Raw genomic sequence first — 13,476 nt, 5'->3', positions numbered from 1 at the left:
CATTTACAATGATATCAAAGTCTTTTTGTCTTTCGTCTATTGGCAATTTTATAAATACTTTTTTATGTACTATAAAATACACAAATAACTAAATAATAAAACAATAATTTATATAAAAAAAATTGTAAGAGAAAAAAACACTAATAAAAAACTTTAGATTATGTAAATGCTGTTTACAATGATGCTGATTTATAATCAGCTGATCATAATTCAATTGCAAATTAACCTTGAGCTGCTGTAAAAGCACTACATAATAATAATAATTAAATTTAATAAATAAAATGTTATACATTATTTAAAAAATAGTTTACAATTTAATATAGTATTAGTACATGATATTATATTATTTCATTATAGTCTAATATAATATAATATATTCAAATATTTAATTGTATATATAATATATTAATATATTTATATAATATATTTTATTATATAATATCATTAATATAATATATTTTAGTAAAAGTCAGCAACTTTTAATCATCTAGTCTATGATTTCTACGCACATCTAACTAAATCATTTCCTCCATAGCATAACCTGACTGAACAGACCTCAACTATAGACAAACCGTCAATTAAATAAATCTGTGAGGACAGGAAGCTGCATTAAATCCATTCCTGTACAACCGGATCAAACTCAGCTCACGTACCGTCTGTTTCCTCCATCTGGAGCTGAAGGGATTTCACGGCGTCACAACACACACGTGCAGATGCCAAAACAGTTTTATGCTCCTGGCAACAGACATCACTTCACATGACACACCCCGTAAAATGATCATTTCTGCCGCAAAATGGTGTTTATGATGTTAGCCTGTTAAATAAAGCTCCAGTGTGTAATTCATGCAACAGCAGGCAGTGTTGTGCACCATTCACAACTCAACTGAAAATGCCTTTTAAATTCCAAGCCAATCCTTGAATTTAAATTTAATTCAAATTTACATAGCAAACAGAATTGTGCATTTAATTTATTGTATTGTAAAATAATGATTTATAATACACTTTAATCATTACATTTAATAATAATAGTGATTATATCATTATTACTATTTAATCATTTTTATTTATATAGTGCACAGTTGTGAATTTAAAATTAAATCACGATCAGCAAATTATAAATTATTATGAACAGCATTTGAATTCAAATGCATTAAATTTGCAATTCAAATAAAACTGCTATTCATAATCAAATCTGAATAAATGATGCGTTTGAATACATTTACATTTACTGATCTATGCAGACTCTTGTTCAAAGCAACTTACAAATACAAAAATTCACAAGATATTCGTCTGAATGTTTTGATAGTATAAAATGTTCCAAGATAAACAGATGCCCCAGGGGATTGTGGGAAGGAGCACCTAATCTACCAGACAACAGTGACTTCGCTGCATGTAGAGCGGTTGTTGAACAGGACTGCATTTGAGGAAGGAACTACATGTGCGTTCGCGTGATGGGGATTCCAGATGCTGTGCTGAAATGAAGCACATCTCATGTGGAAAGCACACCACAACTGTTTCCAGACATTAAAAAAAAAAACAAGCATTGCTACAATTACCCATTGTCACACAATGTTTCCTGGTGAGTGACAAAAGCCCTAATTACTAATATAAAAATATACAGTATTCTTGTCAAGCAGTTAACATGCCAACATTCTCCTCCAAAAGACAGATGGAGACTTAAAACTGCTGCAAATCCCACTACAGACTTATTCTGCTGTTAACAAGACAGTAAACCTACACGACACCTGTGCTGTCAGTCATTTAGGCCTATATGAAGAGCTGTCAGTATACCCTAGACAACACTCTGAAATGGCCTAGCAACAGGTTTAATATGATAAAAAAAAAAAAACTGGCGACCACTCCAAACACCTTAAAGGGATAGTTCACCCCAAAAAATAAAAATCACGGCATGATTTATTCACTCTCAAGCCATCCTAGGTGTATATGACTTTTTACTTTCAGATGAATACAATCTGAGTTATACTAAAAAAAAATGTCCTGGTTCTTCCGAGGTTTGTAATGGCAGTGAATGGCTGTTGAGATTTTGAAGTCCAATAAAATGCATCCATCCATCATAAAAAGTACTCCACACAACTCTGGGAGTTAATAAAGGCCTTCTGAAGTGAATCAATGCGTTTGTGTAAGAAAGCTATCCATATTTAAAGGGGTGGTTGATTGTGATTTCACTTTTTTAACTTTAGTTAGTGTGTAATGTTGCTGTTTGAAAATAAACAATATTTGCAAAGTTGCAAGGCTGAAAGTTCAATGGGTCATCGGATGCAAAGTTGACTTTTACATGTTGTTTGAACATTAATGTGTGTTGGCAGTGTATGTACATATGCCCTTTTTCAAATCGAGCCATTCTCAGATGCCTGTCGGTGTGGCTGCTCCCATGATAGTTGATTGACATGAGCGTCTTACATCAGACCCGCCTTAAATCAGCTGTAACAGTCCAAACTCCACTGTTTCGATGCTGGAGCAGGGATGTAAGTTAGACAAGAATATCTCCGATTGAGCGATTGAGGTGTTGTGTTGCTGGATGTAATAATGAACATAGTGGTCCTCATTTACTCCCGACATCTGAGCCGCTGAAGATACAGTGGATTACATGTGTTTGTGAAGGGAATGCGCCTCCTGATCTACATAAATGCGTCTATGTTCACGCAAATCATTCGTGATCCAGCTTCACCTACAACAGAAGTAAGTATAAGGTTTTTTTTTTATTATTAATCTCTGTATCAGCAAACAAAAACACATACCATTCCAACACATAACGACCTGTAAGAGCCGTTCTGCCGCGATCCTCTTCACTAATATTCTCCGGGTCTCATTCGGGCTCAAATTGATAAGCAATAATGATGACGCCATTGTTTACAATACAACCAGATCGCATGTGAGGGGCGTGACGTTTATGAACGCGCTCTAGCGGTTTAGCAAATCACAACACACTTGACCAGCTAATCAGTCTAAGCCCACTGTGTATTTCTGAGGGAGGGGCTTCACAAAACCCGGAAATCATCCGATCGTTTATCAGAGAAGGGACAGAATGGTGTAGAATAAAGGTAAATTATGTGAAAATTATGCGTTTTTTAAAAACAAAGCATTAACACATGTTAGACTGCACCCATAAACACAATCAAGCCTAGAAAAAAACCCAGTCCCCTTTAAAACTTTATTAACCATATTCTCTAGCTTCCACTAACACGCATTTATGAGAAGGACCCACGACCCACCAGGCCATCGAAGAATTTCTACCGGGTCGCGAGAATGTTTTTTATAGATATGATGAAGGAAGGAAAGAAAGAAAGAAACGGAATCCAGAAAAATTAAAATGGAATAAAAAATGGAATTCTAAAAAAAATTAAACAGAATCTGGGAAAAAATAAAACGGATTTCACAGGGCCCTACACTTTAACGACCATAGCAATGCCCTGGAAACCATCCAGAACACCCTAGCTACCACACAGCAACTTGCTAAAAAATAAAGAAAACTTTGGCACTGATAGCCCAGTAGTTATTGTGCCGACATATAGCGCAATTGTGCTGCCGACGACCCAAGTTCAATTCCCGTCTCGAGGCCCTTTGCCGATCCCACCCCCCCTTTCTTCACCCAATGCTTTCCTGTCTGTTCTCAACTGTCCTGTGAAATAAAGGCAAAAAGCCGCATAAATATAACTTAAAAAAAAAAATAAATAAAAGAAGAACTTTAGCAATCACTTAGCAATGCCCAAGTAACAAAAAAGAACCCACACAGAACATTCTTGCATCATGTTGCAGAGATTTGCGTTCCTTAGAACATGTAAATATCTAGTTGCGGTTGAAAAAAAACTGTCACTCCACAAGAATCAAAACACTGAAGAACTTTGATTGTCATTCATGTAAAGCAATACATCAATTACTTCCTGTTTCGACAGTGAACCAGGGACTGTGATCTACATAGAGCAGAAGAGCACTCAGAGATCAGCACTCGCTCACAGCAGGATCTGAGCGGATGACAGACCTCCAGAGACACACAATGACTCGTTTATTCCCCTTTGGACATGCGCGTCTCCCTCTCTCTCTCTCTCTCAGCTGTGTATCGCTTTAATTATCTCACCATTAACTTGACAGACTTTAAATGAGGGACTGAGGAGACACTGAAGATGATCGAGACACTAAGAGCCTTTATTATGATCTTTTGTCAACCATTAAACTGAAATTAAAACCATGAAAATAGTTGCAATTCTCAAACAAAATAAACGTTAAGTGAAAAAATAAATATAACACTGCCCTCCAAAAGTTTGGAAACGCCCTAGAAAAGTGGCAATATTGGCACGAATCCTTTTTAGTTTGTGATAATTTTTCACTGATAAGGGACAACACAAACTACGAAAACATATTTTATGACATCAGCTTATACATAGAAAAAACGTAAATTTTCGATTCATCAAAATATCCACCATTAGCAGATATTACAGCTCTGCATAATCTGGGCCTAAATTCATTGTATTCTAAACTTAATTGGCAATCAATCGTTGACGCTATTAAGGTGTGCTGACCCAAAAATCTTTTAAAAACCTGGGACAAGTTTAAACCAGTAACCAGGAATCAAAGCTGGCAAAGGGGCATGTCTGACTTTTTTATCACTGAGATACTTCGTTTTTATTAATATTTAAAATAAGTTTGTATTTTTATATTTGCCATTTTCAATATAATCTGAGTCGACGTTATATATAAATATTTTATAAATAATGTACATAAAAATATATTTTATTATTTCAAAATATATTTTAAATGTAAATTTAAATATAAATATTTATTTAAATACATGTATATATTTTTATTAAAATTTATTTAGATTTAGTTATTTTAGTACATTAAACTAAGTTAAACTAAATTAAAATGGTAAATTCTGCCTTTTATTAAAAAACATTTTTAATATTTTTATTACAATTACTCACTTCTTTTATATCAAGTAACAAATTTGTTTTTAAGAGTTTTATTTGAAGTTTTAGTTACAGTAATATCCCCTACCTACTAGAAGTACTAAAATAACTAAAAATACTAAATAAACTAATACTAAAAAATAATAAATAATAATAAAAACTATATAGACATATTTTAGGGAAAAAATTATGTAACACTCTACAATAAGGTTTCATTTGTTTAACATTCATTAACTATATAACTTAAAATAAACAATATTTATTTAGCATATTAATGTTAGTTATTAAGTCCAAAACTTACTAATACATTATTAAAATGTAAAGTTGTATCTGGTAACATTAGTTAATGTACTGTGAACTAACATGAACATGAATATTTTATTGCCTAACAATAACAAAGATTTTTAAAAGCTGTTCATTGTTAGTTAATGCATTAACCAATGTTAACATATAAGACCTTAAGAAAAAATCCTTGAAAAATCTTGATTTTTATTGCATTTTGATATGTACAAAATACCAGATGATAACAAATTTTTCAACAGACTGATTGGGATCCATTTGAAAACATTGCTGACTTGTGCTATATAGTGCACTTTCAAAACACTAAACCTGTTATCTAAGATGTTGCACTAGTAAATTCATCCCCTTTTAAAGGAAAAAAAAAAAAACACATCAGAGGTGTTTTCATAATATTTCATTAAAAAAAAAATTCTTCAAAATCAAATGTACTACTAATGCATTTTGAAAAATAAGACCAGAAATGAAAGAAACAAGTATAAAAGGGCCAAAACTTACTTAATGTTGTTTTTCAAGAGAGTATTTGACAAAATGGCAGAGCAACAACAAACAGTTCAAGAGAAAAATCACATCCAAAAATCACTCTACTGGCTATGAAATTCATCCCTACAATTCAACACAAAGAAAAACAGCATGACTGTGTGTGAAGCTTCCTGTTAATGTGGCCTTCCCAAATATTTTTGTGCGTGTGGGTGTGTGCTTGCCCGTCTTTTAGGGGTTAAGTCAGCATGGGTCGCCAAGCCAGGGCAAACGGACAGGAAACAGAGCAGAAGGACATGCTGGACTTCCTGTCTGTGCAGGAACACAAAGAGATGATTCTCCAAGCACACTGCAGCAGCGCTCCATGCCAAATCCTGCTGAGACACACTTCATCTAATCGCCTGTGTTTGTCTTCGTTTACACAAGATTACTTGTGCCTGAAAGTCAATGAAATATGAGCCGAAAGCAAAGATCTTCTATATGTTATAAGACTACACAAGATCATACATTCAAAAGTTTGGCATCAGTAAGATTTGAACATTTTTTGAACGAAGTCTCTTCTGCTCACCAAGATTTTTTCAGTAAAAAAAAAAAAAATCAGTAAAAACAGTAATATTTATAAACATTTTTAATATTTAAAATAAGTGTTTTCTATTTGAATGCATTTTAAAATGTAATTTATTTCTGTGATGCAAAGCTGAATTTTTAACATCATTACTCCAGTCTTCAGTGTCACATGATCCTATAGAAATCATTCTAATATGCTGATTTGATGCTCAATTTCTTATTATTTTCAATATTGAAAACAGTTGTGCTGATTAATTTTTGTTTTAGAATTCTTTAATTAATAGAAATTTCAAAAGAATTAAATGTCTCAAGTGTGATCAACATATCTATCCTTGCTGAATAAAAGTATTAATTTATTAAAAAAAAAAAATTAAATATGAATACTGACTCCCAAACTTTTGAAAGGTAGTGTATATTATGAGAATGTATTTTTTTATTTATTAATTAATTTAATTTTTAAATTAAAGAGTATGCGGACAATAAAACGGGTTCGAAGCTTCCCTAATCTGAAAAGACTATTTATTGAAACTAAGTTGCAAAAACTTCTGGCATCAGATTAATATACTAAAACATGACTGTCCAATTTAACACATCAACAATGCCAACTGGGTGTTCAGAAACTTGACCCGGTCAGACACAGTGAGGTAATAAGTAGGCCAGATATACAGTAGGCTACTACTATTCCTAAACACCACAATAACTCACATTGAGTAAAATGTGAAATGAGCAAAGCGCAAGGCAAAGCACATGCAAAATGGCTATTTACATACAAGTCTTAAAGGTACAGTAGCAAAAAAAACGTTCCCTGTAATTCAGATTGTCAGAGGGAGGGTGCAGATAAATTTGTATTTATTTATTAAATTAAGACTGTTTTTGGTGCATAAAATTAATAAATAAAATGAAAAAGATGCATAGGACAGCATAGAAACCACCAAAATTATTTAATACTGTAAAGAAAAGAGTTCTCATTTCATTTAGTTTAAGCTGATGTACTAAAATAACTAAAAATGAAATAAAAAAATGATTTAAAATGTTTACAAAAAAAAAAAAAAACTAATAAAAATGACAAAGGCACAACAAAATTACGAAAATAGAAAATGTAAAAATAAAAACTAATTTAAACATATAACAGAGCGAAGACCATTTCTGATAGACTAAAATAAAACTAATATAATCAATGCGAACTTCTTGCCAGATTATTATACGCGTTCTGTAAACCGGAGCAACATGCAAACCTTTTCAAGGTTTACTGAAGTGAAATTAGGTATTATTTTGGATCCCACCCATAACAGCCAGTCCTGTGAGCCAGTCCTGCCCAGTGTTATCTGTGTGTGAATGAGGCAGCACCCTTCCTGTCATCCAGATTTCACACGCTCACACGGCTATTCACCCTCAGTGACAACACAACTGTGGAGTTGAGTATTTGAACACCACCCACAAAGCTTTAAGAGTCTGACTGAACATGGTAAACACCTTTCACCTGACTCATATGACGTGTCAAATGACACCATGACGCATCCTAGTGTTTACAATTGTAAAAAATACCCAGCAATGCAAATGTCAGCAGAAAATCCTCAGTACTAATGCTGATGTTTATAAAGAATAAAGCTTTAAATGCACCTCAAAATGAATCACAGTGTTTTTATACTGATTAAATCTTCAACGTCTTTAAAACAAGCGCATGACCCTAAAATCAGCATTTTACTATCAAATAGCTACAATTACTCTACTGCGAGTTACAACAAGATAAATCATAGTATTTCTCAAACAGTGTGAAGTCAGAATATAAGCATATATATGCAAATAATATACCACAAAATAAGTATATACTGAATACAGCATCTAGTATAAACACTACACATTTCTGGGGCATAGTACAACAGCAATAACAAGGTATATAAATAGGATATCATTCAATACTATGGTAAACATACCGGTACATCCCAATACCATAGCATACCATCAACTGTACTAAGAATGGCAAACAAGCTATTAAATTATTAGTATAGTACACTTCTATAGTATAATATAGACTGACTTTATTAATTTCATTAAAATAACATATTGTAACTGATTACATGTAATCTGGATTACTTAATCAAATTAGTTTGACGAAACCTTGTCGAAATGTAATTACGTCAATTCATGTTATTAATAACAGCAAATGAATACATTTTATTTCTTTTAGGTGCACTGAATGTAAACAATGCCACTAAACCGAATGAAACTCGCACATTTTGCTGATTATTGCTGCAGTAAATGGTCAATTATTGTCATGTTTTGGGCTGTACGAATCGGTCAGACAAGGAAAAACATTTGGAGTAATATAGAATGCCTAAAGTTATAACAAATCAAGGAGAAGAGTGCAAAAAACTGAGGAACAAAAGGCGTTTGTGGATGGCCAAACTGAACTAGGATTTCCAGGGAAAGAACCTTGATAACATTCGTGTTTGTGCTTATCATTTCCAGTCAGGCAGGTGAAATATTAGGATAATATCTTAATTAATACTGCTCTTTACCACCTATTAACTTTAGGCCTTCTCTATATGATTTAGCAGCTTCCACACATTTTTTAGACAGCATAAATAAGCAGAACAACGTATTCAGTAGTACATTAACCGTGCAATCCATGCTGTTGTTTACATCTGAGTATCGCCAATATGGCCGTGCATCCAGGTAACTGATTAAATTGTGATGCAAATGCAAACTCTCCATTTAAAACAATGTGAGAAACAAGTTATAAAACAAGTATTTTATTATCATACACCACTGAATCTAGTATATATACTACTGTACAGTAAGAGTATAAATCACATAAAGCACTTTCAAGTGCCAAAAAGTAGCATGGTACTGTAATGTGATTCTGGCCACGTAAAATTCCTTTATGTATCTTGAAGAACCATGTCATTACAGTGCTGTATGAATATGGCACTCATTCAATTATAGTAGCCTATACATATCAGAGTACTATTAGTATCACCATCTGATACCATCACTGTACCATAAACGCCCTCAAGGCACAAGCATGTCCCTTAACTTTACTCACTGCTGAAAACACCGCCACATACCGTACATCCAGACACAGCAGATATCTGATACTCGAGCACGCGTAGCCCCCTAGGGCGTCTAGTGCTGAGGGGCGGCGGTGAAATCTGCGTACACTCACCTGGTGCAGTGTCTCGGCCGGCAGCTGCGACGCCCGGAACAGCTCCGCCACTTTCCCCGCCGCCGGTTTGCCGCTGCTGTCGGGCTGACAGAGCGTGTACAGCCCGGAGTAACATCTCTGTTCAGTGTCGCTCAGGGAAATAAAGGTCCCTCCTGTGCCCGCGGCGGATCCCTGATCCATCCCCGAGCGTGAGCCGCAGACGCCGGGCGTCCAGACGTACGGCCTCTCCGTGGCCCTGTGGCGGAGGGAGGCGCGTCCGCTCTGCGGTGCTCTAGTACAGGCACACACACTCTCACACACACAATGAACTCAGATGAAGATTTGCTGATTTTGAGTCAGTACCATATCCGACCGCAGAGAGGCGCCACAAAACCACACAAACTCTCAGTGCACACACCAAATTAACTATTTAGAAGTAAGATTACTTTCATTTTAATACTTACATTAAAATGTAAATTTTGTAATAAAGATGTACGTTAATAGATTCAAGATATAGCCTATTTAGTCTTTAAATGTAAACGTTTACATTTGCATAGTGTCAACTGTTTTTATATTATTTGATATATTAATATTCAATTGATATTTCTATTCAAGATTTACATTTAAATACTTTACATCTGCATGTGCAAACTTTACATTTTAGATATATATTTAAACTTTAAGTGTAAATGTTTAAATTTACATTAAATAAAAATAAAAAAGCAATTGCTTTAAAACTAAGAAATGATATAGATTTAATATTTACATTTGGAAGATTTAACATTTACTTAATATTATTTAAAGTTTAATTCATATATTATATTATATTATATTATATTATATTAATTAAAATTTTAAATGTATTTAAATTTATGTTTTAACATTTAAACATTAATATTTGTATTTAAAATATTACATTTATATTAAATATTTATATTAACATTTTATGTTCAAGATTTATAGACTTGACGTTAAAATGTATATTTAAAATCTTTCATTTAAATTAAATATTTGTATTTACATTTTATGTTCACAAAGTAAAGAATTAATATTTACATTTGCATTTAGAATTTGACATTTATATTAATATTTACATTTTATGTTCAAGATTTAAAGAATTAACATTTACATTTGCTTTTCAAATTTGATGTTTATATTAATATTTACAATTTATGTTCAAGATATAAAGACTTAACATACATTTGTATTTAAAATTTGACATTCATATTAATATTTACATTTTGTCTTCAAGATTTAAAGATTTAACATTTACATTTGCTTTTAAAATTTGACATTAATATTAATATTTACATGTTATGTTCAAGTTAGGTTCAAGACTTTGCATTTACATTTGTATTTAAGTTTTGACATTTATATTGGACATATTTACGTTTTTTGTGTTTTGATTTTATGTTCAAGATTTAAAGACTTAACATTTACAGTCATATATAAAATGTCACACTTAAATTAATATTTATGTTTACATTTTATGTTTAAGATTTAAAGACTTACATTTGCATTTAAAATATTGCACTTATATTTAAAATTTATATTTATATTTACATTTGCATTTAATTTGAAAATGCATATTTCATATTAAAAGTATTAAAAAATAATGATATTTTAAAACTACATGAAAACGGAGACTCTTATTTACTTATGTTTTATTTATTATATTTAGAGCTTGAAAGAGAGTGTGCAATTTCAAATGGTAAGCTGTATTCATTTTTATGCATTTGATATGAATTATTGACACAATCAATAATGAACAGATCACAGATGTAGATGTATAATAATGTGGATGAATCAAGTTTGAAGTCTAATGATTTCCCTTTGAGTTTGAAAGGGAATGCATTAGATCTTTACTGCCATCTTGTGTCGGGCAAATGAACTCAGAATGGGGGGCTGATGTGGTTTATTCGTTAAAGATCTGCTACAGGAGCTGATTCTTGAACTATGATCATTGTGACACTTAACAGATCTCACCAGAAGAACTGAACCTGGCTTAATAATAATAAAAACTCACACATATTTCTGTTCACCTCAGGTCATGTTGGACTTGGCTTGAGTTAATGCATTTTGTGTACTTCGTATTAAAGTGAAAAAACCTTCAGGAAGATTGATCTGTCCCACTATAAATGATAAGTTGATGAAGGTACTGTAGTTCTCGGGCGTTGCCTGTCTCATGTGAACAACAGTTCACTCAGGTAGCAAAGCGTGACATTTTATGACATTTATATGTGACAGACACTTATCTAACAGTGTCATTCTTCTAGAAAAGAATGTCACATGACTTTATATGCTGTGTGGAATTTACTGATGCGGAAAAAGTAGTCGAAACAGCACTAAAAACCTTGTTTTTGCAAATATTAACTGCAAAATATCTTCCTGAAAACAAAAACTGTAAAAGATACTCCAACTTGCTGTCAGAGGATATATCTTGAATTAGGTTTATTTTTCTTACCCTGTTGGCAAAGTGTTATTTCTTGTTTTAAGCATAAATGTAACAGAATTTAGTGAAGTTTATGCATGGAAAATGGCCAAGGGCTAAGAATAAACAGATAATTTAGGATATGTTCTCTGAAAACGTAATATCTGATGCTATTTTGCTTGAAGTACATTTATCTTTTCGTAAGGATGTTTATTTTTATTGCAAAACATAACAAAATACTCATTAGGGAAATTATTTTTCAGTGTTCTTACTGCAAGTTCTAATATTTGCTTTTATCTAATATTAAAATATTTCATATTTTTACACACATTATATATATATATATATAACCCTCTGGTTGTGTTCGGATTCCTGTCACACTTGTGGTGTTCCCAGTCAAAAATGACCAGACTCCAAACAATTGCTTATAAATCTCTCGTTATGATATATTATCACCAAATATTGGATTCATTCTTTTTCTCAACTTGTTTTCTTTCATTTAGGACTGGTTTTGTGTTTCTATTTGCATCTGATTAATTGTAGGCCTCATTTATCTGAGAGTAGGTACCTCATTTGGAATCCAGTCATTTTTTGGACTTTGTGCAATTTTGTACAGTTTTGCCTACTTTCAGATAAATGAAGCCTACAATTAATCAGATGCAAATAGAAACACAAAACCAGTCTTAAATAAAAGAAAATAAGCTGACAAAAAGAATGAGTCCAGTACTTATACCCTGTGTGAACAGAGTCAGTAAGTTTGAGTCCAATGTGATAACATTAACTAGTATTTTCGGGAAAAAGAACATCTTTTCCGGGGCAATTTGACCCGAACACAACCAGAGGGATATACTGTATAGACAGAGAAAGAGAGAGAAACAGAATCTCTTACTCACCAAGGCTGCATTTGTTTCCTCAAAAAAAAAAAAAAAAAATGTAAAAGGGAAATATTATTACAATTCAAAACAACTGTTTTCTATATGTGACCCTGGACCACAAAACCAGTCATAAGGGTCAATTTTTCAAAATTGAGCTTTATAGATCATGTGAAAGCTGAATAAAAAAGCTTTCTACTGATGTATGGTTTGTTAGGATAGGACAATATTTGGCCGAGATACGACTATTTTAATATATGCAATCTGAGGGTGCAAAAAAATTAAAAGATTGAGAAAAATCTATAATTTTGACCCATACAATGTATTTTTGCCTATTGCTACAAATATACCCCAGCGACTTAAGACTGGTTTTGTGGTCCAGGGTCACATATGAATATGTTTAGGGGTTCAAGCGTGTAGTGCTGAAACCCTGTTGTAATTGTTAAAATGGCCAAGGATCAGCAATCTCCATGTAAAACTGATTGTGCAGACCAAACCAAAAGTCATAGAGACTTCAAACTTGGAGGGACAGTAGCGCTCACACTGCCGACAACGTGACTAAGGCTCGCCCTGAATGGTCTTATGGGGGTGCTACACTGATAAAAAGTATGAAATGGCTCATAACTCCTAAACCGTCAGTCGCAGGCTCAAGTGTCTTATGTCGTTGGAATCCTTGGCTCACGTTTTTGCGAACTAGTCCTCGTTTTTTGTCCCGATCTGAACCAAATCAGTGCAGGAAGATTCCCTGGAGAGTGAATA

At 32.9% G+C, this 13,476-nt stretch overlaps 1 protein-coding gene across 1 annotated transcript in view; it reads right to left on the bottom strand.

Annotated features, from left to right (window-relative positions):
* The window catches only part of reps2 (RALBP1 associated Eps domain containing 2), a 51,071-nt gene extending 41,333 nt beyond the window's left edge, over window positions 1-9,738 (bottom strand). Inside the window, 1 exon segment of the mRNA XM_051095950.1 lies at window positions 9,436-9,738. Coding sequence (XP_050951907.1) covers window positions 9,436-9,615 — 180 coding nt within the window. The 5' untranslated portion in view covers window positions 9,616-9,738.
* Window positions 9,739-13,476: the final 3,738 nt, after the last annotated feature.

Source organism: Labeo rohita, chromosome 23, assembly GCF_022985175.1.
Source record: "Labeo rohita strain BAU-BD-2019 chromosome 23, IGBB_LRoh.1.0, whole genome shotgun sequence".
In the NCBI taxonomy this organism is placed as follows: domain Eukaryota; kingdom Metazoa; phylum Chordata; class Actinopteri; order Cypriniformes; family Cyprinidae; genus Labeo; species Labeo rohita.
Note: the sequence above shows the minus strand (reverse complement) of the source record. Positions and strands in the feature narration are given on the sequence as shown.